This window comes from Suricata suricatta, chromosome 11, assembly GCF_006229205.1.
Source record: "Suricata suricatta isolate VVHF042 chromosome 11, meerkat_22Aug2017_6uvM2_HiC, whole genome shotgun sequence".
Classification (NCBI taxonomy): domain Eukaryota; kingdom Metazoa; phylum Chordata; class Mammalia; order Carnivora; family Herpestidae; genus Suricata; species Suricata suricatta.
The window spans coordinates 31,766,937-31,792,459 of NC_043710.1; the positions used below are offsets into that span (position 1 = coordinate 31,766,937).

Consider the following 25,523-nt stretch of genomic DNA (forward strand, 5'->3'; position numbering starts at 1 on the left):
TATATATATATATATATATATATATATATATATATATATATATATATATATATATATTCCAGTTAAGTAGAAAATAGTAATAGAAAATTTGCTGATCCTTAAAGTGATATCCTCTCTGTTTAATCATCTGAATATTTCTCAACAAACATATAAAGAAATTAAAGTATATCATGTCATCATATAGAATCCAAATGTGAAGGTAAAAATAGGTATAAGAAATCTAATAACTAAAGTTGGAGATCTTTAAGACTGTTACAATGTCTGAAAACAAACTGATTAAATCCTTGTTCTTTTACAAAGTAAGTCTTTTATTTCTTAGAGATTTTGCTATCCTAAACGTTGTTTTTATTTCTGCTATTATTCTCTAAATTTTTGGTATATCAACATTATACATGCTGGCATTCAGATTACACAGGCAGTTTGTTCCCTGAAGAAAAGGAATTTTCCTTCATTCTGGAGCTCATGGCCTTAAATCTGTTTTATGCATTTCTCACCATATTGAGTGATCTATTTCTGATGATTGATTCACATCTTTACTAGCCCTTTTTAAATTTTGCCAGGTAGGTAGTTGTTCTCCCTTGCTTTTTGTGATATGAAGAGAAAACGAGGTGGGGAGGGAGGTGGGTGGTAAGCCTCCAGAGAGTGGGGCTAAGTAAAGAAAAGACCTTTCCCACCTCCCCTAGGCTTAGAACATTCATGGGCTCTTCTGTTTGCCCATCCCATTCACGTGATTTGTTTGCGTATTTCAGCTAGACTTTTGAATGTAAAGCTTCATAGCTTTGGCTAGCTTGGCCCCACTTAGGGTTGATGGATTTTGTGTATAGCCTTCCCAGAACAAGCAATATACACGTTTTGGTCTACGTTTTCTTTATAGTCCCAAAGTCCTATTACTTTATTTTCATTAAAAGCCCTTAGATGCGTGTGTGTGTTTGTCTGCCTCCTCCTCTGCTTTCTCTACCCTCTCCACCTTCATCTGCTTTTAAAATTCAGTTTATATTTTTATAAAAGTAATAAACTTTTTAGTATGTACACAGCTCACGTAGTACATAGGTTAGAAAGCTAACAGGTATTCACATTTGTGGAAATATCTCTGTCCTTTTGCTGCCCATTCCCAATTCTTACTCCCCTTTTAGCTGTACTTTCTGGTTTTTCCTTTTTATGTCCAAATTTCAAATTTACTGCTAATTCCTATTTGCTTACATTTTTCTAATTTTTAAGTATCATCTACTTATTTTTTACTTTGGACCATTGTATTTAATATCTTTACATGATATATATGTTTCCTCCCCTACTCCATCTTCTCAAAAGTTTTTCAGCTTTCTAAAAATAAATCTTTAGAAGTGTTTTCAGTAAATATTGTTTCCTATTGAGCCAAAAAATATGTAAATCTTCTTTCTTGTGTAGCTTTATTATTTCTATATGTAGTATTTTTTTTTCCATTCTCTTTTGTTGCTCCTCCTAATTTTGCAAAAACACATCCTCCAATAGATTCTTCTAGTGGGAGCACAGGGAGTAAACTTTTTTGAGATAGTGCATGTTTCATAATATATTATCTAGTTATTTGAGTAGGTATAGAATTATAGGTTGGAAATAATCTTTCTAAAAACTGTAAAGACATTGCTTCACTGATTCCTAAATTCCAATGTTGCTGCTAACTGACATGCCATTTTTCTCCATACTTTGTGTGCAACTCTTTCCTCCAACGAAGATTTTGGTGTTTTCCCTCTTTTCATTAGTTTTCTGAAATGTGACAATGATGTACTTTGGGTTTTAATCTTTTTTACTTAAGTATACTAAACAGTCTGGGCTTCTTTCTCTGAAAGTCTTTATCTTTTCACTCTGAGAAATGTTCATATTTCTCATATGTGTACATATACATACATCTATCTCCATATATATTTTTCCTACTGCCTGCTCTTTGTACTCTTACTCCTCTGATGTTGGATTTCCTGAATTAATACTCTAATTCTTTTATTTGCCTTCTTGTACTCTACCTCTTTTGGTTTGCTGGTTCTTCCTAAGAGATGTCCTCCACTTGATCTTACAACTTTTATTTTGATTTTTTTTCTCCCTCTCATATTTTCAATTTCTAAGAACTCTTTAGTAATTCAACATTTCTTTCCATAACATTTTGTTTCTATTTCATGAATATAGTAATTTCTCATCTCTCTAAAGATACTAATTATGGGTATTCTAATATAGTCTTCTATTTCTATATTGTCAGTTTCCCCTCATTTTGTTTTTTTGCCTGCATGTAGTTCTGTGTTCTGATTATTGTGTTGAAAGATATATCCTCAAATATCAGGTGACCCTAGTTCTATTCTGTGTACGTAGTTAGGTCTTTTGGCTTTACTTTATAGTGATCTCCAGAAAAATAGTCAGTTTTGGGGAGCCTGAAAATGTCAGTACCTACATCTTTTTTATTGTTATGGTTTATCTATAAAGAATTCTGATTTCTCATTTCAGCGGTGTATAAGTCTGGCACCAGTGTATTAGAGAAGTAGGAGAAAAATCTGTGCATTCATTATTGAGAAATTACTAAAAAACCCCTAGTATCAGCTGTGCATGTTGGCCCCAAGTCTCAACCTATCCAGAGAATAAAACCTCATGTCTTTTAACAGGGTGACGAAGGAACAGTCACCTGGCAGGACAGGTGATATTGACAGGGTAAGATTTGGGGGAGTCCAACTTCCTTATACATACTTTCAGTCAGTTCTGTTTTTAGCTCCACCCTGTGCCTTCAGAGACATCCTCATGCCTCCAATTCCTGAGACTTTTGAGGCTTTAGAGAGCTAGGCTTTTATTCATTTTTGTCTCTTTCCTTACATTACTCTTGTTTAAAAAATTATTTTTGCTATTTATAATTTTGGAGAATCAGTGTCTGTTTATTACAAAAAGTGGTCAAGTGCTTTAAGAAGAAAATAACATCACTCAGAATTTTTCCAGCTATAATTTACACTAATATTTTAATAGATTATGCCATATTTCTTTCTCTGTTTTCTGTGGCTTTCCCCCCTTTTTGCTTGCAGAGTCTGTATGTGTATGTTTTTTATTTGTTTTCAAAATTGAGATCATGCTATATGTACAATTTGTATACTACTTCATTTTTCCATATCCTCAGATAACCTATGAAACATGGCTTTAAATAATTTTGTAATTATGAATGTCCCGTGTTTTATTTAGACATTATTCCAAATTGATTTCATTCTCTGTGTGGTAGGGACTCAGTCTTGTTTATGAGTGAAGAACTTGCGTCTTGATTATCAGCAGGCTTGAGTTTATACCAGCTCTGTCATTCCTTCGTATTATCCAATGAGTTCCCTCTACACTTGTTATAAGTAAGCTTTTTCTGTAACTTGCTGATACTCAAGTAGAAATTAAGATCCAGAAATTGGGGGGCAAATGCATTCTCTTTCATGGATCTAACAGCCTACGGAGTATAGAAAGGGAACCAGAGCTGTAGGTAGTACCAGCTAGAAATTTTGCCTTTTTGCCCAAGAGCTTCTCATCCATATGTGGCATGGCCACCAATGCTAGGAGCAAGGCCCACAGGTTTGGGTGCTTTCTGTTCAGTATTTCTCTCAACACTGAGACAGCTGGGCCAGGACTGGGTTTAAGGGCCTCTTGGTGCTACTGCTGGTAATTCAGATATTACCATTTTACTGTATCCCATAGCTTTGTCTCATCCTTCTGCTTCATCTATCTACTCCCTCATCCCTATTCTTACTGCAAGGGTCTCTAGTAACGTTCTGCCAGTGTCTTTTACTCAGCTCCCAGGGATAGCACTGAAGGATGAGGTGGGGGAATATTTTATCATATTCTTCTCCATGTCTTTCTTTATTCTAGTTCTAGGTACACGTATTATACCTAAAGTCCTCTAATGTACTAGTGTGCAGATAATATTCTTCCTTTATTACCAACATTAAGACAAATTTTCTATTTTTATTATATGGTCATTTTAAAGGAAATCTGGAAGGGAAGCTAGATACCTCTACTCAGATTACCAACTTGGTTAAAATTGATTGTCTTTTACAAAGTTAACCTTCATGTTCCTTCTTCTACTGTGGATGTTTCTAAAACAACATATACAAGGTAAAGCCAACCAAGTTCTGGTTCTTCCCTCCCTATCAAAAAGGAAAAGCTCTGATGTCATGTATATCATATATTATTTGATCAAAATGCATTCATTACAGGACCACATTTGCATTTTGAAGCTTCACTAAATACAGATTCCTTTTTAAGGAATAAAATGCAACAATTAACAAAGTATGGTGGGTGGAACAGTCAGTTCTTGTATCTGAAATTATAGTAGGTCTGTGCCTAGAACTGAAGATAAATCTGTTTCAGTTGTTTGAGGGTGTCTAGAGATGAATTTGCAGAGAAAGTAGAGTGCCTGACCTAAAAGAGGATGGTCTTTCCATATCACTCTGTTCACTTAAATCTTTCCCTCTCTTTGTATAAATTCCTAGGAGCCAAAGTCCATTTTCAGTAATAGTCTTTCTGCTACCCTTTTCTAGAACCATTTCCTACTGAACCTCTCTCCTCTTCTTTCCTTTTCTCTACCCAAGCATGATACTAACAGCCATCACCTCTGAATAAGACGCTATATCCTCAAACCCCAAAGAGTATCTGCTGCCTCAGGTCCATGCACATCCAGTCTAGACAGGGAAGGAAGCAGATTCCGAGACACCTGCATTTACTTGCATCAGAGCTCCTCAGTAGAGGACAGGACCTCAAACGTGACAAGCGGGAGTGGTGGGAGGGAGACTGTCAGTAACGATGAGAATGCCAATTTGAAAGAATGCCATTTAGGACCTTTTGAACTTTTCTGTAATTGCTCATGTAGAAATGGTTTCACTAAAAGTTGTCAATTTTGTTGATTTGTGTGAAGTCCTTATCTTTGGTCTTGATTATTGGGCAGTTAGTCACAGGTATGTATGTCATTGAAAATGTTCTGAATTTGCTCTATATAACTTTTATCTGTTTTTTTTTCAATCACAGCACCCTTCCCACATCATACTGCTACCAGTCTAGTCCAGGCTCGCCTTGTTATTTGCCTGAGCTATAGCCGTGACTATGTTACTGATTTCTTCATTTCCTCTCTCACCCGTTCGTATTCTGTTATCTACACATTAAAAAAGGCAATCTTTTTTTAATATGTAAATGATATCACATCATATCCATGTTTAAAATAATCCTCCACAGATAGCCCTTTGCTCTTAGAATAAATCCAGACCTTTATCTCATTCATAAGCCCTAACATAGGCTGGCCCCTTTTGAGCTCTCTAGCCTCTTGATATTTCCATTTTCCCCCTTACTCACTATACTTTAATCACATTAGCCTTCTTTCTTTCCCCAGATCTATATAGGACTGGCTCTTTCACAGTCATTCACATCTCATCACATATCCTATCTTTAGAATCACCTTCCCTGGCCATCTAATTAACACCCTTCCTATCTCCCATCACTGTTACATTTGTATGTTTTATTGTATTTAAATGAATTTGTCATGACTTTCTTAATTAATTAAGCTAATTTACTTTTCTTCCCTCTCCCTCTAACAATGTAAGTTCTTAAATGTCTTATTTACTGCTAGATTCTCAAAACCTAAAAAAGGTCTGGAACATGGTGGGTGCTTTATACTGGGTGGATGAACAAACAGTGACTTCTCTTTATGCAGATACAGTACTCTTAGTTGTTTCTCTTGTACCATAGCTGACTAAAACTTTTTTTTCCTTTCATAATTAAAATAAACGTTGATCCTAGATTGAAAATAGTAGTGGTGACATCTTTTAGATATTTTTTTTTAATTTTTTGGTAACATTTATTTATTTTTGAGAGACAGAGACAGATCATGAGCAGGGGAGGGGCAGAGAGAGACACACAGCATCAGAAGCAGGCTCCAGGCTCTGAGCTGCCAGCACAGAGCCTGATGCGGGGCTCGAATCCACAAACTGAGATCATGACCTGAGTCGAAGCCAGACAGTCGACCAACTGAGCCACCCAGGCGCCCCTTTTAGATGTCTTTACATGGTTATTGTTATTATCTGGAAATGAAGTTCAACATATTCACTTATGTCCCATGGATCATAACTGTTTCAAGGCGGTAGAAATGCAGTATACTTACAATGTATTGAAGAGCTAGAGTCTCAAAACTGCTATTTCTAGACCATAAGATACATTGGTACCCACTACCTTCTATACTCAAACATATGATGATGCGGTTTGGTTTTTCAGATGGAAAGGTCCCAAGTGGTTACCAGTCATTCATTTTTATCCTAATTTTTATTACCCTATAACAATGCATTTTTAATTTTCTTTCTTTTTCTGTGTGACACCATATTCCTGAGGTATTTTATTGACCATTATCATCTGTTAGAATCCCTTGTTCTGGAAGTCTGTAACTGCATGATTCCTTTTCTCATTTTATGAAGCTTTTTTAAAGGAATTATAATCTGCCTCCAGGTTCCTTCTTTATCATTTCCACACTCTAGGCCCAAGAATTACAGAATCTTGTTAGATAGTATTTTCCCAGTCTGAATCAGGGGAAACTACAACTGCCCCAAGCATTGTCTTCTGGAAAGTTACTGTACATCCTCTAATGGAAAAGTACAGCAAATCTTTTTTATAGACATAGACCTAGCTTACCCAGTGGTTCTTAAAGCCTATTAAAATGTCCAGTGTCCCTAACCTAACACTTTCCAGTTCGCCATGCCCACTTAATGTACTTTATCACCTAAAGGAGAATAAGTATTTATTATATAATTGTATTTATATATTCTGGAAATCATATTCAAAACCAAATGTCAGTTTACTGTGTTCTTTTAGCTTTCATGGATTAAATGGAGACATACCCCCTTTATAAAGTAGATTGACTGTTGAATTTTTATGTAAGCCTTTAAATCTTAGTTCTGGTCTGGTTATCTCCTGAACCTTTCTGAGCAACTAGTCAGCCTAAGTAGTCCTGAATTGACCCATCTATTTTCTGCTCCCTTCTTATTATGTATTTAGTAAATTGAAGGCATAAAAAGAAAAGAACCCTCTGGATTTGTATTTTGCATATGCATTGTAGATTTGTAGCATCTCTTTTTCCAGGCTCAGGAAAACAATGGTATGTGAATCTACATTAACTACCACATCTCCATGTTTCTCCTTGAAATTATTATATCTATCCTTCCAGTAAAACAGAATTACAACTAAAGATACATCATTATGACATTGCTGTTGATTTCACTGACAAACTGTTGGTCTGATTATATCAAAATTTGATGTTGGGTGTATGTTTAGATTATCCCAGAGAACAGGTAGATATTTCTTCAGTGTCTTATGGAAGACCTCTGTTTTCATGTTCTTTACGAGCAATAGGGAAAAAGTGGTCCACCATCATGGCAGTTGTCCGGACCACTGCCACTCCAGAGATTATCCCTTTCTAGATACTATATGCAAGAAAAATAGTGACTCTGGATAATCCTTATCTCTTGGGATTTCATGTTCCATTGTGTTTTAAGTTTTACAATATTGTTATGAAGCCTGCATTTTCAGAGAAAACTTAGATGTGTGTGCTTTAACAACACTTTTGGTTTATGATACAATTTATCGTCAGCTTTGGTAAACTGGATATCTGATGAAGTAAAAATGAGACATTGTTTGAAATATGTTCTTTTAGTGATAACTGTGTGTAAAGTATTAATGGAAAGTAAATTATGACTTTCTCTGTAAAAGTAGTAATGCTAACAGTTGAATCATATTTACATTTCTAGAGCCTTTCTTTGAACCCTAAGTATTTTATTGATCTTACCTAATCCTAGAAAACTTCCTCTACATGAAGGTAGTATCCCCCCCTTTTTTAGGGGGTATTAATGCCCACACTGCTTAAGTGAGTTGCCCAAGGTCACTCAGTGAGTTGTTGCTAAAGCCAGAAATAGAATCCAAGTCTCCTGACTCCCAATTCAGCTCTCTATCCTCGATATAGTTTTCTATCCTCTATATACCCCTGCTGCCTCTCATGGGAAAAGAAGTTAATCTTCCAGCTATTAATAGCCACCAAATTGGTGGTAGCAGCACAGTGGAGAAAAGTAACTGTCTTTACACTGCAGCATTAGTATAAAAATATCTGGTAATGGAAAATTTGACAAATGTCATGTTAAAGGGAGTGGAAAATTATTTTAAGATCTGGATCTCATTTATCTAGTTCTCAGAAAAGTAAAATTCCTTAGTAGAACAGGGATCATATTTTTCTTCCTGTTTTTAAATTGTCTTTCCTAGAGGGTAATTGTCAACCTCGCCATAGCAGAGCCTATTGTCAACTGACATAATAAGAATAATGCATGTACTGTTGGTGATTGTTATAAGTGTACTTTCTAACTAGGTTGAAAGTTTGAATTGCTTTCTTGAAATAACGTAACACTTATTCAGCTTTCAGTGTTTTTTAAGTTAGTATTATATCATAAAGTGAATATAACATCAGTTGGGAATTTTACTACATGATTTGAAAACATGGGCAGAAACACACATTGTAGTTTACTTCCTGGACAGTGGCACCTCAAGCAAAGTTGCTTCATGTCAGGTGCCTGAAGTTCACCATGAATGAAACTGGCAAAGCAGAGAATTGTTCATTAAGAAAGACAAGATTAACACACTGGAGCTGATGAAGTTTATTGTTATGTAGTCAGTCAGTTCATTATTCCATATATTTTAAGAAGGTATTTGAGAGGTAAATATTTAAGCCTGTCTAGATTGTGGGAATTCAAACTTAAGTTCAAACAAAACAGTTTTTCTCTTAATTTTGGAACAAGAAACAATATTCCTGCTAACAGTCTCTGGATATCATGTTTATGTTTAAAGATCACATGATCAGCATTATGTTTTAATTTTAAGCTTAAGAGAGAGACGATTGGTGGAGGTTGGAAAATGCAAGGAAACAGTAACAGTTAGTGTTTTATTTGGGACCTAGGTAACGGAGAAAGTAGTAGCAAAATGATAATTACAAACAAAAGTGTAGAATAAGACTAGAGGTCAAGTACAGATCTTTAGGGAAATATATACATTTGCTAGATTAAGAAAAAAGAAGGTAACATGTTGGAGAGGTAGTAGGGAAGTCATTTTAAAAAGCTACAGAAGGGGCGCCTGGGTGGCTCAGTCGGTTAAGCCTCTGACTTTGGCTCAGGTCAGATCTCACGTTTGTGGGTTCGAGCCCCGCGTCAGGCTCTATGCTGTCAGCTAGCTTAGAGCCTGGAGCCTGCTTCTGGTTCTGTGTCTCTTTCTCTCTCTGCCCCTCCCCCTCTCATGCTCTGTCTCTCTCTGTATCAAAAATAAATAAAACATTAAAAATTAAAAAAGAAAAAGCTACAGAAGTTGTAGGATAGGGCTAAGAAAACTTCATTAAACTTGGTGACCTCATGACATTTGGGAGACTTACTTATATACAAAGTGATGAGGGTCATGTAAGAGTACTCTGACCTCTTCAAACTATGTTCATTTATCTTAAGATACTAATCTATTAAAAAATGGATGAATTATGTATAGTATAGGAAACAAACAGAACACATTATTAACCACCATATCTGAGATAGTAACATACTTAATTCTTTCATTCACCTGGAATTTTATTGGTTGTCGCCATTCTTGTTAATTTAGACTAGACTGCCACCCAGTGAATAAATAACTGGTGATATTTTAGGGCGCCTGGGCGGCTCAGTTGTTTAAGCATCTGACTTCAGCTCGGGTCATGATCTCATGATTCGTGAGTTCAAGCTCCATCTCTTGCTCTGTGCTGACAGCTCAGAGCCTGGAGCCTGCTTGGGATTCTGTGTCTCCCTCTCTCTTTGACCCATCCCTGCTCATACTCTGTCTCTGTCTCTCACAAAAAATAAACATTAAAAAATATTTTTAATAAAATAAATGGTGATATTTTACAATAGAACAAGTTATTAATCTCTGTGACTACAATTTTTAGTACTCTTTTTGCTAAACATAAAAGCTGAAAATTACTTGTGAATTTCATTAGACTTTGTGGGAAATTTGTTTTCATGATTACCTAAAATCTGAATTTTGCTATCTCTATGAATTAGTGTTGATATTAACCATTTATTATTTATTTTCTGTTCTAGAATCTCTTTATAATGAGTTTGTTAACATTGTTTAAAGTTATTAGCAATAAAATGTGTTATCTTTTCAACTTCCTTTTAGATGTTCATCAGTTGGCAGACAATGTACTTTATTATTTTTGGTGATGTTGTTGTTTAACTGATAGGGTTATGGGAAAACTATTTAGGTGACATTGTTGAGCTTCTTTTTAATTTTATTAAATAGGTACGTCTTCAAGTGAATCTAATCTATTTAAAATCCTTCCACAAAAAAGAACCCGAAGAAAATTAATGCCTTCTCCCTTGAACACAAAACATCCCCAAAAGTCTACACTGTCTGAAAGTTTGCCGCTCAATGATTCTCTCACCAAAGAACTTCAACCTATTGTGTATACTCCAGAAGACTGTAGAAAAAATTCTCAAAATTCATCTACAGTGACCTTACTAAAACCATCATCACATACTACAACTTTTCAGACCATCAGCTCAAATGTAAACAGTAACAATTCTCTGAAAACGCAGTGTGATGTAGATATTCCACTCATCAGGAGGAAAGAATGTGGTCAGGAAGATTTGGACTCTACATTTACTATATGTGAAGACACCAGGAACTTAAAGAGTAAATTACCTGAACAAGAATCACTCTCAAACAATAACATTTTACAAAGGTACAAAAGAGAGTATTTGCCAGTTGTTCTTTTGTTTGTGTTTTTGTTTTCTACAGTCTTTAAACCATAGCTTTTTCTTCTTTAGTTATATTTAAGGTCTATTCATAAGTCAAGTATGCTATCTTGATTGCAAAAGCCAATGTTTTACCTGCATCAAATCTTGTTTTTCTAAATATTAATCCACTAATACAATATTTTAAAGTCTTTAATTTGATATCTTAGTTGATTGACCTTCAGTAGGCTAGAAGAAACCTTAAGATATATTTAGTTTGTTCTGCATACTCCAAAGTTAGATGATAACAAGCCATCATCAGAGGATTACTGTGTTTACTATTATTTATTAATATGTTCACTAAAGGAAATCTCACATTTTTTATTGATGTTCACCAAACCTCAGCTTATCCTGAATCATCATACATCTAAGGTATGGTTGACTACGTATCATCCAAGCAAAGAGCCTTCTCACTTATTCTCATTTCATATCCTGTACACTTCATCTGTTTAATCACAAGTAATCCAACTATGGGAAGAATGGTACCTTCACCTTTCTATGCTGTTGGAATGCAGAACTCTCTTGAAAGCAACTCTTTCTATGAGATAAAAAGAGGAAAGAAAACCCTAGGGCAAGCAAGAGAGGCTTTATAGTCTAGAATAATATTTTTCTTTGTATATTCATACAAAGAGTATTCTAATTATGGAAGTGTATATTCCTTTTTCTCCATAGTACAAATCAAAATTACTCATTTTGCTTTTTATTTAATATACAGGTTTGCCTCTTCTTCATTGTTAACTAAACATTCTCTGCCTATACCAAGCACAGTACCGTCCTACATGGCAATGACTGCTGCTGCCAAAAGGAAACGGAAGTTAACAAGGTACAATTAAACATAAACTGATTCAGTACTTACATAAGATCATCTTTATACTTTGTTTCCTATAGCTCATTTTTATTTCATGTGATTAAACTGTGAAATCTTATATATTTTAATGTTTATTTATTTTGGCAAGACAGAGAAAGAGTATGTGTATAAGCAGTAGAGGGGCAGAGAGAGAGAAAGAGACCCAGAATCTGAAGCAGGCTCCATACTGTCCACGCAAAGTTGATGTGTGGGTCTCGAACTCACCAATCATGAGATCATGCCCTGAGTCAAAGTCGGATGCTCAACCGACTGAGCCACCCAGTCACTGCTTGTGAATTCATACTTCAATGTACATATAATTAATTGCTCTTAATGCAGCACTGGATTTATATTATCAGAGGAAGAGCTTGATAAAGCCCAAGTATTTCACTTTCTATTTACATAAAGTATTCCATACCTCAGGTTATTAAAAAATAAATTGAAAAGTCTTCTGGCCTTCAAAAATGTCATTTAATTTTCACTTTTCTTCTTGTGACAACTTTTACTCAATTGGTAATTTTCTTTTTATCATTACTTAATTGCTTCAGACCTAAAGTTATATTACTTTAATGTATTTTGATATATGACTAAAATGTAATGAAGGAAGAGACTTCTATTTCTGGCTGCGACAATGTAGCATTTATCAGCCCAAACCACCCATCAACAACAGATATAAAAGCTGATAGAAATATAACCAACAGCTGTTTTAAAGGAACTGGAGAACAACCAACACACTTGAAGGTCTAAGATCCAGAGGAAAGGAAACAAGCTATAGAGAGTCAAACCTTCTCTGCCTCTTTTTTCCGTTTAGCATTTGCCAATTCCTGGCATCAAATGTAGAGGCCAAGCACAACATGGAGCTATCAGCAGTCTCACTGAGCTAGGGAAAGAAAATAATTCTGTGTGTAGCTTTTGCCCTCAAGATATTTGCCAAGTTCTGAATTCTATGGCATAAGAGGCCATGAAACAAAGCCGAAAGAAGCGGAAGTATTAAGCAGAGTTTTGACATTCTCATGCAGCTTGGACACAAAAACTGTGCCAGGATCATCGAGAAGAAAAGGTGCTGTTAAACCTCCAGGGTTTTATTTGAGACCTTTGCAGGCCTATGCTGCAGGATTAGGGCAAACTGGAGATAGACCAGCTATTGAAAGCCTGAAACAGACCTTACAACAACTCAGTCCCTTTAGTATCAAAGTAATCTATCTCTGTTATGCCTGCTTGCCAGAAGAAATTAAATAATTTCTGGAGAAGTATACCATCTAGAACATATACCGGTTTTTGTTTTTGTTTTTTTCGTGTTTAGCACTTAAGCAAAAATTACCAAGTATGCCAGGAGACAGGACCAAATGACTGAAAAATCAAGATCCATAAGTGACACAGATGTTAAAATTATCAGGTAGGGACTTTAAAAATTTAACTGTGATTAAGTTCAACAAAACACTGACCATTTCCAGAACTAGATTATATTAAAATGAATCAAATGAATATCCTAGAACTGAAAAATGAGAATCTACTGAATTTAAGAATAAATAAATAATTTTTAAAAATTTTTAATAGATTAGACACAGCAGAAGAGAGTTTAGTGAACTGGAAGTCAGACTGACAGGAAACTATCTAATCCAATGTGCAAACGGATAAGATAGAAAATATGGAAAGAGTAAAAAAGACATATGGGACACAATTAGAAAGCTCTAGCATGTATGTATTTTGAGTTCCAGAAAGAAATGAGGAGAGAATGGAGAAAACAGTGTTTGAGGAGATCCTGGCTAATAATTCTCCCAAACTGACAGAAGATAACTAATCACAGATTCAAGAAGCACTGCAAAGAACAGCATTAATACAAAGAAAAACATACATACCTTTGTATATAGTAATAACACACCTAAAAATTAAAGGAAAATATCTTAAATATACAGAGTTATAGGACCCAAAGTCCATAATATAGTCTTTATATCCCACAACACTGAATGCAATGACAACATTGTAGTGAATAGTTATATTATAAAATGGTTCTGACTTGCTTTATCTCTTTTTTGGTTTTTTTTGACATGTGATTATGAGGAAAAGAGTATCCTAAGATAGGATAACTTTTTAAGTTTTCTGTTTTCTACCATGAGCCTCTTAATATCTGGGCTAGTGTAAACTTACAAAGTCTACTTATGCCACATAGAATATTATCTCATCAGCACATTTAAGATCTGTCCTTTCCCCTCCAAAGTATAGTAGAGCCATGGAATATAGATTTAAGATTCACAGTTTGATTTTTGTAGAATATCTTTAACTATCTATGACATTTAAAAGTCTGTATTTTGCTATGCACAAATTTGAATGATGCAATTTGTCTGGCTCGTGTGTGAGTATCAGTCACTTCATGAGTGAGCCTAGCTAACCATCCATCCATCTTATCACTCATTTTCATTGTGTCAATTGTGTTTTTATTTCCATTAATTAGCGTTGGAATATTTGGTTCTTCACTGATAGAATGCTCTTTTGTGTTAACTAAGATGTAGCAAAAGTTTATGGATAATTATAATTTTTAAATGTACACATCATTATCAAAATCAAATGATTTTTTAAGAAATGTCCAGGTATGAAAATTATATTTAGATAAAGAGTTTCCACATAAGCAACTAATATTGTGAAATAATATTAAAGGATATATAAAGAAAGATTTCTCATAGCCTGTTAATTGCTCTATTACATTCCCTCTGGTACCAATAATTAGATCCTGCCATTAACTAAGGTTAAAAGAGATTAATGCTAGAAATGTACATAATTACTTTTTTTTATCTTCCTTTTCCCCAATTAAGCCTACATGAGTTTGAGAGTAATAAACGCTGGTATTTTCCACTTAGCATATTTTTCACTTTATACATATATATATGTGTGTATATATATACATATATATATACACACACACACATACATACATATATATACACACACACACACATATATATATATATACATATATATAAAGGTGTGTGTATATATTCTGATGTGTTTTCTAAAAATGAAGAAGGGGAGGCTCCATACATATAGTTATTTTATTTATTTTGTATCAATTTTTTTCTGAAAAATGAATTAGAGTCCAAAAGCACTGGATATTCTAAAAACCTATGAAACTCAATTTTTTAGTTACTACTTAAATTGGGAATATGAAATTCTTAATCATTTCAGATTTAATATCCCTATAGCACATTGATTTAACTAAATCAGTCTATCAAATATATACATATGTAAAACTTTACTCATAAATTATATTAATCAGAGTTTTGGAGGTTTGTTTGCTTTGTGTTTATTTGGTTAGTTGGTTTTTTGTTTGTTTCACAATCTTTCTTAGCACCAAGAAATGAGTCTCACATTCATAATACATTGTTGGTTTGTTTTGAAAGACATCTAGGGGTGCCTGGGTGGCTCAGTTGGCTAAGCGTCAACTCTTGACCTTGGCTCAGGTCATGATCTCATGGTTTGTGGACTCGAGCCCTACATCGGGCTGTATACTGACAGCGCAAAGCCTGCTTGGGATTCTCTTTCACCCTCTCTCTCTTTCCCTCCCTTGCTCTCGCTTGCTCTCTCTCTCTCTCTCTCTCTCTCCCCTTTTCAAAATAAATAAATAAACCATAAAAAAATTCTGAAAGACATCTAATGATTCTAACTAGAAATTATCTCAACTGAAAGAATATGAGATGCATTATGTTATCATAATGCAGAAATATACTACTTATATAAAAGGGACAAAAGGTTAAATCTTTACTTTGATTAATAGTTATAGAAGTATATTTGGCATGTAACTAGAAAAGTTAACAGATTTCTTCTCAATTCATAATTTGAATTTTCACTGATACCAATTTTAAGTCTTTTTATTTTGTGATCCTACATAAATCTAAAATAAATTTATAACAAATGTTAAACATTTCATTAGTGGACTGTTTTACCTAAATCCTAAAAAATGTTTGCATATATTTTACTTATATATAAATATACAACTTATTTTTTATTTCATTCCTAGAAATAGGAAGATTCTTTCAGATAGATTTATTTGAAAGCCTAATTTTCAAATAAAAACAATTTATGAGTAAAAACAGAGGTCCTAGAACAAACCAAAGTGAAACATGGTACCATAAAATAATAAAGACAATTTTAAGATAAATTGTTGGGAAAACTAACTCATCAAAAGTAACCCATGACATTGATCATTATACTTGAAGAAAATCACCAGATGACCAGAAAAGAATTTTTGCCTTAGACAGCTGATACATATATTATCCAAAAAGGGCACTTGTACCCAAAACAGAATTATAGTAACTTCATTTATTTAGCACCATTTAGGAATAGAGAATTTCTACAACCAAATTTGTTTGCTTTCATAACACGAATACTTTTTTGTTAACATTGTGAGTAGATATAATTTATATTCTTGAACAGAGTAGGCAGAATTACCATTTGAAACACCATAATTATTTTTCTTACAGGCTCTAGAAAAATGTAGGTACATAGGTTTAATTATTTTTGCCAGCACTCAGTGTGCTCTTGCCTATTTTTCTTTTCTAGCATATTAAATTGCCATTTCTGATCACTTTCAATAACCATACAACTAATCCATCTTCTCCCTGTTCCACAAACACACCCACATCAGTTTACTGTGTAGTTAAAGCAAGCTGTGGCCATAACAGGGAAGCCCCCAAGTGTTCATGCAACCGACAATCAAATTAGTATCAACTTGTAAAATGGTATATATCTTTTTTAATCAGCAATTCCCTAAATTAGCTTATTTGAATCAGTATGAGGGGGGATACTTATGCTCCATTCGATCCCAACCCTGCCTGTTAAAACTTGATCCTCTTTGGGTTAAGAAGGATTGGATTGCTGTTTTTCAGGGCCCAGATCAACCTCCTCTTATCCACAAATCTTTCAGCTGTTTTGTTTTTCTACTTTTAAAATCAGGAAACTATAGCTCCTTGTAGTTTGAAAATTTATAGCACTGTTTTATACTTTACCTTGTATTATTTTGTGTGCATGTCTCATTTGTCCCCCACCCCCTGCATCTTCATTATGTAAGTTTTCAGGACAGGGGTTATTCATGCCTAACTTATGTGTATAGCCATAGTAGTAGCTGTTTAGTAGGAGTATGTCATCTCACATTGAGTTAGAAATTTGACCCTTTAGAATATGCAATTGATAGAATTTTTTAAGATAAAACAAATGAAAATAGGCTGTTTTTTTTTTCATTTCAGTTTCTATAATTGTAGTAATCAGAGAGAGATCCTCAGTCTATTACCATGCTTTCTTTGATTTAAAAACAAGGTTTCCAAACAATCTCACTTGTTGATATTCTCCAGATTAGGGTTCATGCTCTGAATTTATATGAACAAAATATTTTGTTACAGACGTGTTCCATATACCTACAATCATAGGTATTAGAACTTACAGATATAAAAAATGCTTTACTAAAATAAAAACTTTTTTCCTCAAGTTCTGTATCAAATACTTCATTAACTGACGAGGTAAATTCTGGATTTGCCAAACGTGTTCGACAAGATAATGCAAGAGATAAGCAATTACTTGAAAACAGACCAACAGCAGGTATGTCTCAGCTCTTAATTTGAGATTTAATAACATGATTGCCAAACTCATGTGTAGTACATTACTTTTTTTTTTTTAAATGTTCTCATAAGAATTTCTTTTTCTATTCATTACGTTTATTACATGGTAACTGTGACTTTCCATGTTACAGACACAAAATAGAAAACACTTACCTGAGATCACATAGATTTGTCATGGTGGAACCAGACTTCTAACTCTATATTCTTTATCCTTTTTGTTACCCATACTGCAGAAGAGTTCATAAATAATATAAGTATAATTGAAATAATTAACTAAATATAGGATTTAATAGGTTAATGATTTAACTATTTTGCAGATAAACTTTACTTGAAATTTGTTAGCTTATTATTTTTAATAATTTGGCCTCTGAATCATTTGTGCAGTTATTGCCAGGCTTCAGTCTGTATCTAGTTACAATCATATTATAAGCCACATTACCAAGTTGAAAAAGGTACTGATGGAGACAGCTACATCCTCTCAATTGCATGTGGCACTGACATGAATCTATAGTAACAAAACCACGTCTCCAGTGAAATTACAGGTAATAACACAAACCAGCTTCTGGGCCTTGGTGTCCAGACCTTTGTCTCTCTAACCCTCTAATTCATAAGACATTATTTAGGAAGTACTTCTTTACTATGCGCTGACTATGTGCTAGGTTCTGTGACAGCAAGATCTTTCAGACCCAGTTTGGTTTCTTCCCTAAAGGAACTTGTAATTATGGTGTGTTTCATGAGATAATGAGGGTCTCTAAGAGTAACATGAAAACTTTATTTTTTCTGTCAATCCTCTTTATTAGAATAATACAAAATTTCTCAATACTTTGCTGAACTGGATCAATAAATCTTTACTTCTTATAGTAGCCAGTGGCATCCTTAAGTGGAGTGGAAATGCCTTTCACGCAACTCTTAAAAATCAAGAAAGTCCTGAAATGTAAAATTTACTACAATTGTTTGGCTTAGCATGCCAAACTTAATAATGTTTAACAATGTGTATGTGCAGTGGTACTGCCACATTGGTCTCCTGAACAATTTCTCCAGGAAATCATATATCTACAACTCAATAATTAATTTACAATACTTCTCAAATAGAGATTTGGTTTTCCTAATATGCTTATTTTCTAAGAATGGTATAAAGTGCATTAAATATCTCATGTATAAAGAGAGGTGAATAAAAAAATTCTACACAGAAAAAAAATGTAGGAGTTGATGCTGAACTGCAGTGCTTGTCAAAGAGCAAAGGGAGCTAAAGCCAGGTTAAACGATTATGTGTTCTTAAGGATAATACAGCACTTAGAGGGATTGGTTGAAGGGACAGTAATAGTTTATGTATATTAGCATATCCAAATGAAAATGCCCAAATAAATACATGTGAGAAATCAGTAGAAAAGTATGAGAACTGGAACTGCCGCTCCTAGAATATGTTTATCTGAGTTCTCCAACTAACAGTGTACAAATAAAAAAACCAAAACGAAGGAACATTAGTGGGAAAGAAGAAGTGCTATTTACTTAGAAATAAGAAGCGTCCACAGACTAAGTGCCCCTAAAACTAAGACCTAATGTGACCAAGAAAATGGATAAGAGATTAGGCTGATGCATAAAGCAGTCAGTGGCACTCTTTATAACAGCTTGGTTGAGCAGTCGTGGTGAAGGCTCATGAAGAACCAGAGGAATGGACATTTGAGAGGTAGCAGGAAAAGGAATAAGGGCTATGGAATCAGGATTAGCACTTGGGGAAGTGCTAGATGCAATTTATACTCTTAAATAGGAAAAAATATGAAAGTTTAAAAGGCTTAGGGAAGAAATCCCAAAGAATGAGGGGAAAAGTGCTACAAAAAAGAAAGAGAGCAATGCTTATAGAATAGTCTTTCACTAGTTGAAAAAGAACAAAAGTAAATGTAGTGGTTTATTCAGTGATGTTACTTGGTACCTGCCAGGGCGGGGGTTGGGGCGTATGTATGCACACACTAAAAAATTCAGTTGGCAATATGAAGAAATGATTTCCTACTATTAATGTTTCTTCCATGTCATGTTTTAAATCATGTTCATTAGCAACTATGAATTTTAAGAATAAGTTTTTATTTGTTAATAAGAAATTATAATTTAATTGTAATAATTTTTAACAAATTTTTGTAAGTTGAATGAATAGTGAAAATTCTTCCTGAATGATAGTTTTACCAATTTATATGTCTTTTTTTCTTTTCTAGACTATAAAAGAAACATTCGTAAAGTAAAGCCAAACGTGGTTAGAAAATTTGAAAGAAGTATTTCGAAAGGAAGTCTCAGATAAGTCACTTCAAAATCAAGGAAAATGAAACTGACAAGTCTCCTTTTAAAATGATTTATTGCCAGTGCCCTTTCAGAAACTTATTTAAAAACCTTTAAAAGAATACCATCTTAAAGCTCAATTTACCCAAATACCTTTAACAAGCAGAAAATGGAGTTCTTTCTGTTTTGTTCTTTTGTATTCTAAGCAAATATTAAATTTCAACAGAAAAGGTTATGGTTTAATAAAGTTACTAAAATATTTGTTACCCTTTAAGATTCCTAAGTCAGCATGGTGGCAGATTAGTTTTACTATGCTACAACAAGTTGATTAGGACATTTTAGAAAACAATAGCGAGTTAAATTATCCGTACTGTTTCTTGTTTTTTGTTTTTAATAAGGAGAATTTAGAAATGATAAAATTATGGCACAGGATATATTTAGTCTTACATTATTTTAGTCAAATGTGACTTTACTTTCCAAAAATACTTTGATGTACAAATGTACATATATGTGCCCATAAAGTTGTTGTAAAGATTATTTAAGTAGTCTTCATGAATAAAATACTAATATTGTTCCTTGTTACTCGGTCTATTAAAGATGGAGATTTTATAATGTTGGCTTTTCTGTCTTATTACTACCCCTTAGACATTTTATAGTATTATTTTATGTAAAATGTGAATTCTGTAGATTTGTATTTCTGTTTAGATCAAGGTATACAGAACTAGCACCAAGTCTGAAAATAATCCATAGATCCCTTAATGATGTGAGACAATGCTTTTAATCATTCCTTCTCCTATAGGAAATATACAGAGCTGCAGCTAATTATATTGTGCACCTACCTTGTTTGACCTGTTCATCTTCTGAGTGCAACAAATATTTGATTAAGCTCATTAAAAAAATTTTTTTTACATTTATTTATTTTTGACAGACAGAGCACAAGTAGGGGAGGGGCAGAGAGAGAGGCACACACAGAATCGGAAGCAGGCTCCAGGCTCCGAGCTGTCAGTACAGAGCTCGACGCGGGGCTCAAACTCACAAACCATGAGATCATGACTGAGCTGAAATCAGACACTTAACTGACTGAGCCACCCACGTGCCCCTGATTAAACACATTTTTAAATTTTATGTGGCCTGGGAACTGTTCCACCAAAACAAGCAACCACTTAATAACCATTTGAAACATTTTAGGACTTTTAATTTAGTCATGTTTTTCAACTTAAAATCTGGTGGGATAGTATGCGGTAGAATAATGATCTTTGAGTTTACTCCCAACTCTGTCTCTGCAATTCCATATTTATAAATGTACACACGGGATCTGCCATAGGGAGAGCCACCATATGCAATTTCTTTGAGGTCCCTTTGTCATTAAGCCTTTAGTTGTGTTGCCTGTTTACCAGTCACTTTTGCCTGTTTCTCCTTTCCATTTGTTTTATGAAATTATGTGTTTCCCAAAAAAAAAAAAAAAAATAAAATTCTTTTCCCGGGTACTGATGAATACCTAGCAGGATTCAGTGACCATACCTCGTGGTCCACCTCATACCATAAGATATGAGCGATGATTTTTTCTTGTCTCCCACATCTCTCCCCTCTGGCAACCACCAGTTTGTTCTCTGTATTTATGGGTCTGTTTCTGCTTTGTCTATTCATTTGTTTTGTTTTTTAGATTCCACATATAAGCAAAATCATATGGTATTCGTACTTCTTCGCGTGACTTACTGCATTTACCATAATACCCTATAGGTCCATCCATGTTGTTGAAATGACAAGATCTTATTTTTTATGACTGAGTATAAGTAAGTGATTTTCTTATATGCCACTTTTATAAGCTGGAGACTTTGCCTTCTATAAAAATTAACAATAATGCCTTTGCAATACAACCATGTTAAGGACAAAGTATTGGGAAGAAATCATAATGAATGTGAGGAAAGAAACCTGTTGAATATATATGAATACAGAGAAAATAATGCATTTAAACTAGAACAAGAATGCTATTCAGTAAGTCACTGTAAAACAATTTTTTTATTATCATTTTAAAGTGAGAGGGAGCGACAGAGCAATGGAGGGACAGAGAGAGAGAGAGCCACCCAGGCACTCCTGTAAAACAATTTTTAAATGAGCTTTATTCGTGTAATAAGTAGACTAATCCATTAGTATATAGCTCGGTGAATTTTCATAAGATGAACACATCCACATAACCTGCACTTGATCAGAAGAGAAAATTATCTGTATCCCCAAAAGCCTCCCTTATATCCCACCTTCTTCCAAGGGTAACCACTATTGTAACACCATAGACAGATTTTAACTAAAATCATTTATTTCTATTAAAAAATATCTTGTTTGAAAAAGTGACACAAACTATGTAAAAATGTACTCCCTCGTCATCTCCTACCAATATCATTCCAGTTGTAGGCACTGCTAATAATTTAGGTACCCCACCAAATCATTTATTTTATTCATATACAAACCTCTGTGTTTGGTTTTTTACAAAACTTGTATCATAGTATTTATACTGTTTTGCAGTTGGCTTTTTTATTCACATTTGAAAGCAGCGTGGCCGTGTAAAATTTCTTTACTGTATCGCAAATAGATTGCTCTTAGTAACCGCTGGCAACAAATAATTTATATGTGGCAAATGAAAGATCAGAGAGGAACCTTGATGACGCTCAGTGTCTTTTGACTATCAATGAACATGGTTTCTGATCATAAGTTGGAGTACTCAGTATTATTTGTAGATCAGTGTCCAAAGAATGGTCCATATCCACACAATGTGACTCACCTTGGATATTCTACTAAGAGGAGGGTATCAAGTAAAAGAAGAGTAGGAAGCGGAGTCTCCTGGGACTTGATCATGCTCATTGACGATGTAAACCCTGAAGTCTTACCATCCAGCATCTTACTTGATTTAACCCAGTAATTCCAAAATTCCTTTCAAACCTCAAACTTTTAAAATATGTTTGAGGATAGGGCAGTGAACCCTTATATAATCCCAACACTGAATCGTTTATCAAATTTTTCCACATTTCCCTGTAGTATCCCTTTTATCACTTGTGGGTTGTTTTTTGTTTTGCTGGAGTTTTTAAAAGCACACCCTAGACATCATTTTATTTCAACTCTATATACTGTTTGTGAATCTCAAAAAATGGCCATTTTTAAATTTAATATAAAAATATATTTTTATTAAAGCACTCCTAGTAATATCTGTACGAATGTACTTTAACCAGTTATGTTCTAGGGGCATCTGGGTGGCTCAATCTGTTAGGCATCCAACTATTGATTTCAGCTCAGGTTATGATCTCACATTTTGTGAGACATGCTGACAGTATGGAGCCTGCTTGGAATTCTCCCTCCCTCTCTCTGCCTCTCCCATGCTTGCATGTGCTCACTCTCTCTCTCAAAATAAATATTTAAAATATAAAGTTTTCGATTAATAATCTCTATAAAGTTAACAGGACTAGAAAAGAGAGTTATATGGTAGGGGTTTACTAATTTCAAATAACCTCTTATGACACATTAGTGCTAACTCCACCAATCTTTTTCATTCAATGAGTTTTTGTATAGTAACATTTTAAAAAGTAAGTTCATGTTATGATTTCCTACTTTTTAAAATTAATTGGAGAACTTGTTATGTGCCTGGATATTGTATTAACTTTGTATACAGGCTAAATCCACACCTGGTATGTGTTCCTAAATATCACCACTGGTGTGCAGAACTATACAATAAAACCACAGAGCTCATGGGGAAAATGGGTTAGGGGACACAACATTCGAAAGCTTTGTCTTTGACACAATAAAAGAAAGACTGGAAGCTCATATCAACAGTAGTCCAGTTCCACACATTAAATGTTTAAGAAATGCATAAACAAATAATTACGGTACTTGGCTTTGGAAAAAAAAGTTTGTAAACGTGGGTGTCAAAGGGCAGCTTGTGTAAGTTAATGCAAAATGATGGAAGGAAATTGATGATCCAAAATTATATGGATATTTACAAAACCAGATGTGGATGGCTGTGGCTCCTTCTTGTGAGGTGTGTGTATTTTGTGTACTCCTGCATGGCTTGGTTCAGCCAGGTGCAGTGTTTTGTGTTCACCTAGTGTTTCATCTGGGTGAAATAACACAAACACGAAATGCATTACACTCAAATTGTTGCCCTGATCTCTCAATGGTGTTGGAGCAAGCTCATGTGTTTTCAAAGCCATTAAAGCAGAACTAGACATATAAATATTGAATTTATTATTAAAAATATGAAGAGGGATTAGTATTTGTGAGAAATGTCTTTTATTTTAAATTATCCTTTGGTTCTTTCACGTTGAAATAACTTAGAAATATCTAAGATAGCTGCTCAATTAGAGCTTTGGTGTTGTTAGAGATACAGGTTCTAGAATCAGGACATTTTAACTCTGCCTTGAGAAAGAATTCCAGTCACAAGCCTTCTGAAATGTCCCATCTTTGGGAAGGGGCCATCAATCAATACCTCTTAATAATAGTCACATTAGGGGTGGAGGCGGCGGCTCTTATCATGTGCTAGGTGCTTTAAGTGCATTGTTCATTTATTCCTCACAACAAACTTTTAAAAATAGATGATACGGGGGCGCCTGTGTGACTCAGGCAGTTAAGTGACCTCAGCTCAGGTCATGATTTCAGTTTGTGGGTTCCAGCCCCTAGTCAGGCTCTGTGCTGACAGCTCAGAGCCTGGAGCCTGCTTCAGATTCTGTGTCTCCCTCTCCCTCTCTGTGCCCTTCTCACCTTCGCACTCCGTCTCTCTCAAAAATAAATAAAGATTTAAAAAAAATAATACAACAGATGATACAGATCCCACAGCCCCTCTAAAACTTCATAGCTTTTGAAAATTAGAAGTTTTTGTTTTTTGTAGTTTTGGGCAATAAAACCTGACTTCCACTAATGTGAGACTAATAAGAGTATTCATCCCTCTTGGAGTGAATATTCAAAGTTTTTATTCAAAGTCTTGATTTCGTCTCAAGTCATGATCTCACTATTGGTGAGCTTGAGCCCCACATCCAGCTCGCACTGACAGCACAGGGCCTGTGTGGGATTCTCTCCCTCTCCCTCTGTCTCTGCCCAGTCCCCTCTCCTCCCTCTCTCAAAAATAAATAAACATTAAAAAAAATTGAAAGGTTTTACTGCAGAATATTACTATGGAGTGTTGTCCTAGATCCCATTGAGGGTGTTATATAAGTAAGTAATGTACTATATTGCCTTTTCAAAACAAAAAATTTTGAATTCCCCAACTCCTAGCCACAAATATTTCAGAAGATGTACTTTTCTGCTTAAAAATGAGAGAGGACACTTAGAAAATTTCATTTATTTGCCAAAAAACCCATCACTAAATGGTTGCAGAATTGGGATTTTGAACTAAGATTGGTATAAGAGGGTTGCTGTTAACCCTAGACAATAAACAATGCCTTCATCGCTAATGGAGCTAATATTCTGCATATGGATAACTGTACAAAGTGTCCACTACAGAAAACAGATTAGGTCATTTAAGTCATGGATGAAGGTCAGCAAATTGATTATACTGCAGATTTGGTGGAAGATTTACTCAATGCACTTTATAAAATCATAATTTATAATTATAAGTAAATTACATTTAGCTCATTGTTTATGTGAAAAAACAATTTAAAGTATCATTATTAAAGTATTATTAATAAAAGTCTATAGTATCACTGAAGGCATTCACAAATCCTATGGGTTGATTATTCAATCAATTGCATATTGTTGCAGATTCACAAATTGCTCCTGAGGTTTTGGCCACTATTCTAAGTAAGATATGTTACAAAATCATTGTGTTACATCCTGAATCTTTTTGTGTTCGGATTCTGTATTCAAAGTCTGAAGACACCACTTGGACTATCATATGTGTCTTAAGAATAAGCACGGGACAATAAAAAGTTCTTTAAATGTATACATAGAGTCCTGAGTTCTGCCTCTCCTGTAGCTTCCCTCGGAAGGCAGTAGTTGACAGACAGTCCATACTTCTCC

General features: G+C 34.4%; 1 protein-coding gene across 1 annotated transcript in view; it reads left to right on the forward strand.

Moving 5' to 3' along the window:
- Window positions 1-20,138, forward strand: part of KIF18A (kinesin family member 18A) — a 77,081-nt gene extending 56,943 nt beyond the window's left edge. The window contains exons 14-17 of the mRNA XM_029914894.1: window positions 10,312-10,753; window positions 11,521-11,628; window positions 17,129-17,238; window positions 19,466-20,138. Coding sequence (XP_029770754.1) covers window positions 10,312-10,753; window positions 11,521-11,628; window positions 17,129-17,238; window positions 19,466-19,548 — 743 coding nt within the window. The 3' untranslated portion in view covers window positions 19,549-20,138. The remainder of the gene's footprint in view (window positions 1-10,311; window positions 10,754-11,520; window positions 11,629-17,128; window positions 17,239-19,465) is intronic.
- The last annotated feature ends 5,385 nt before the right edge of the window (window positions 20,139-25,523 follow it).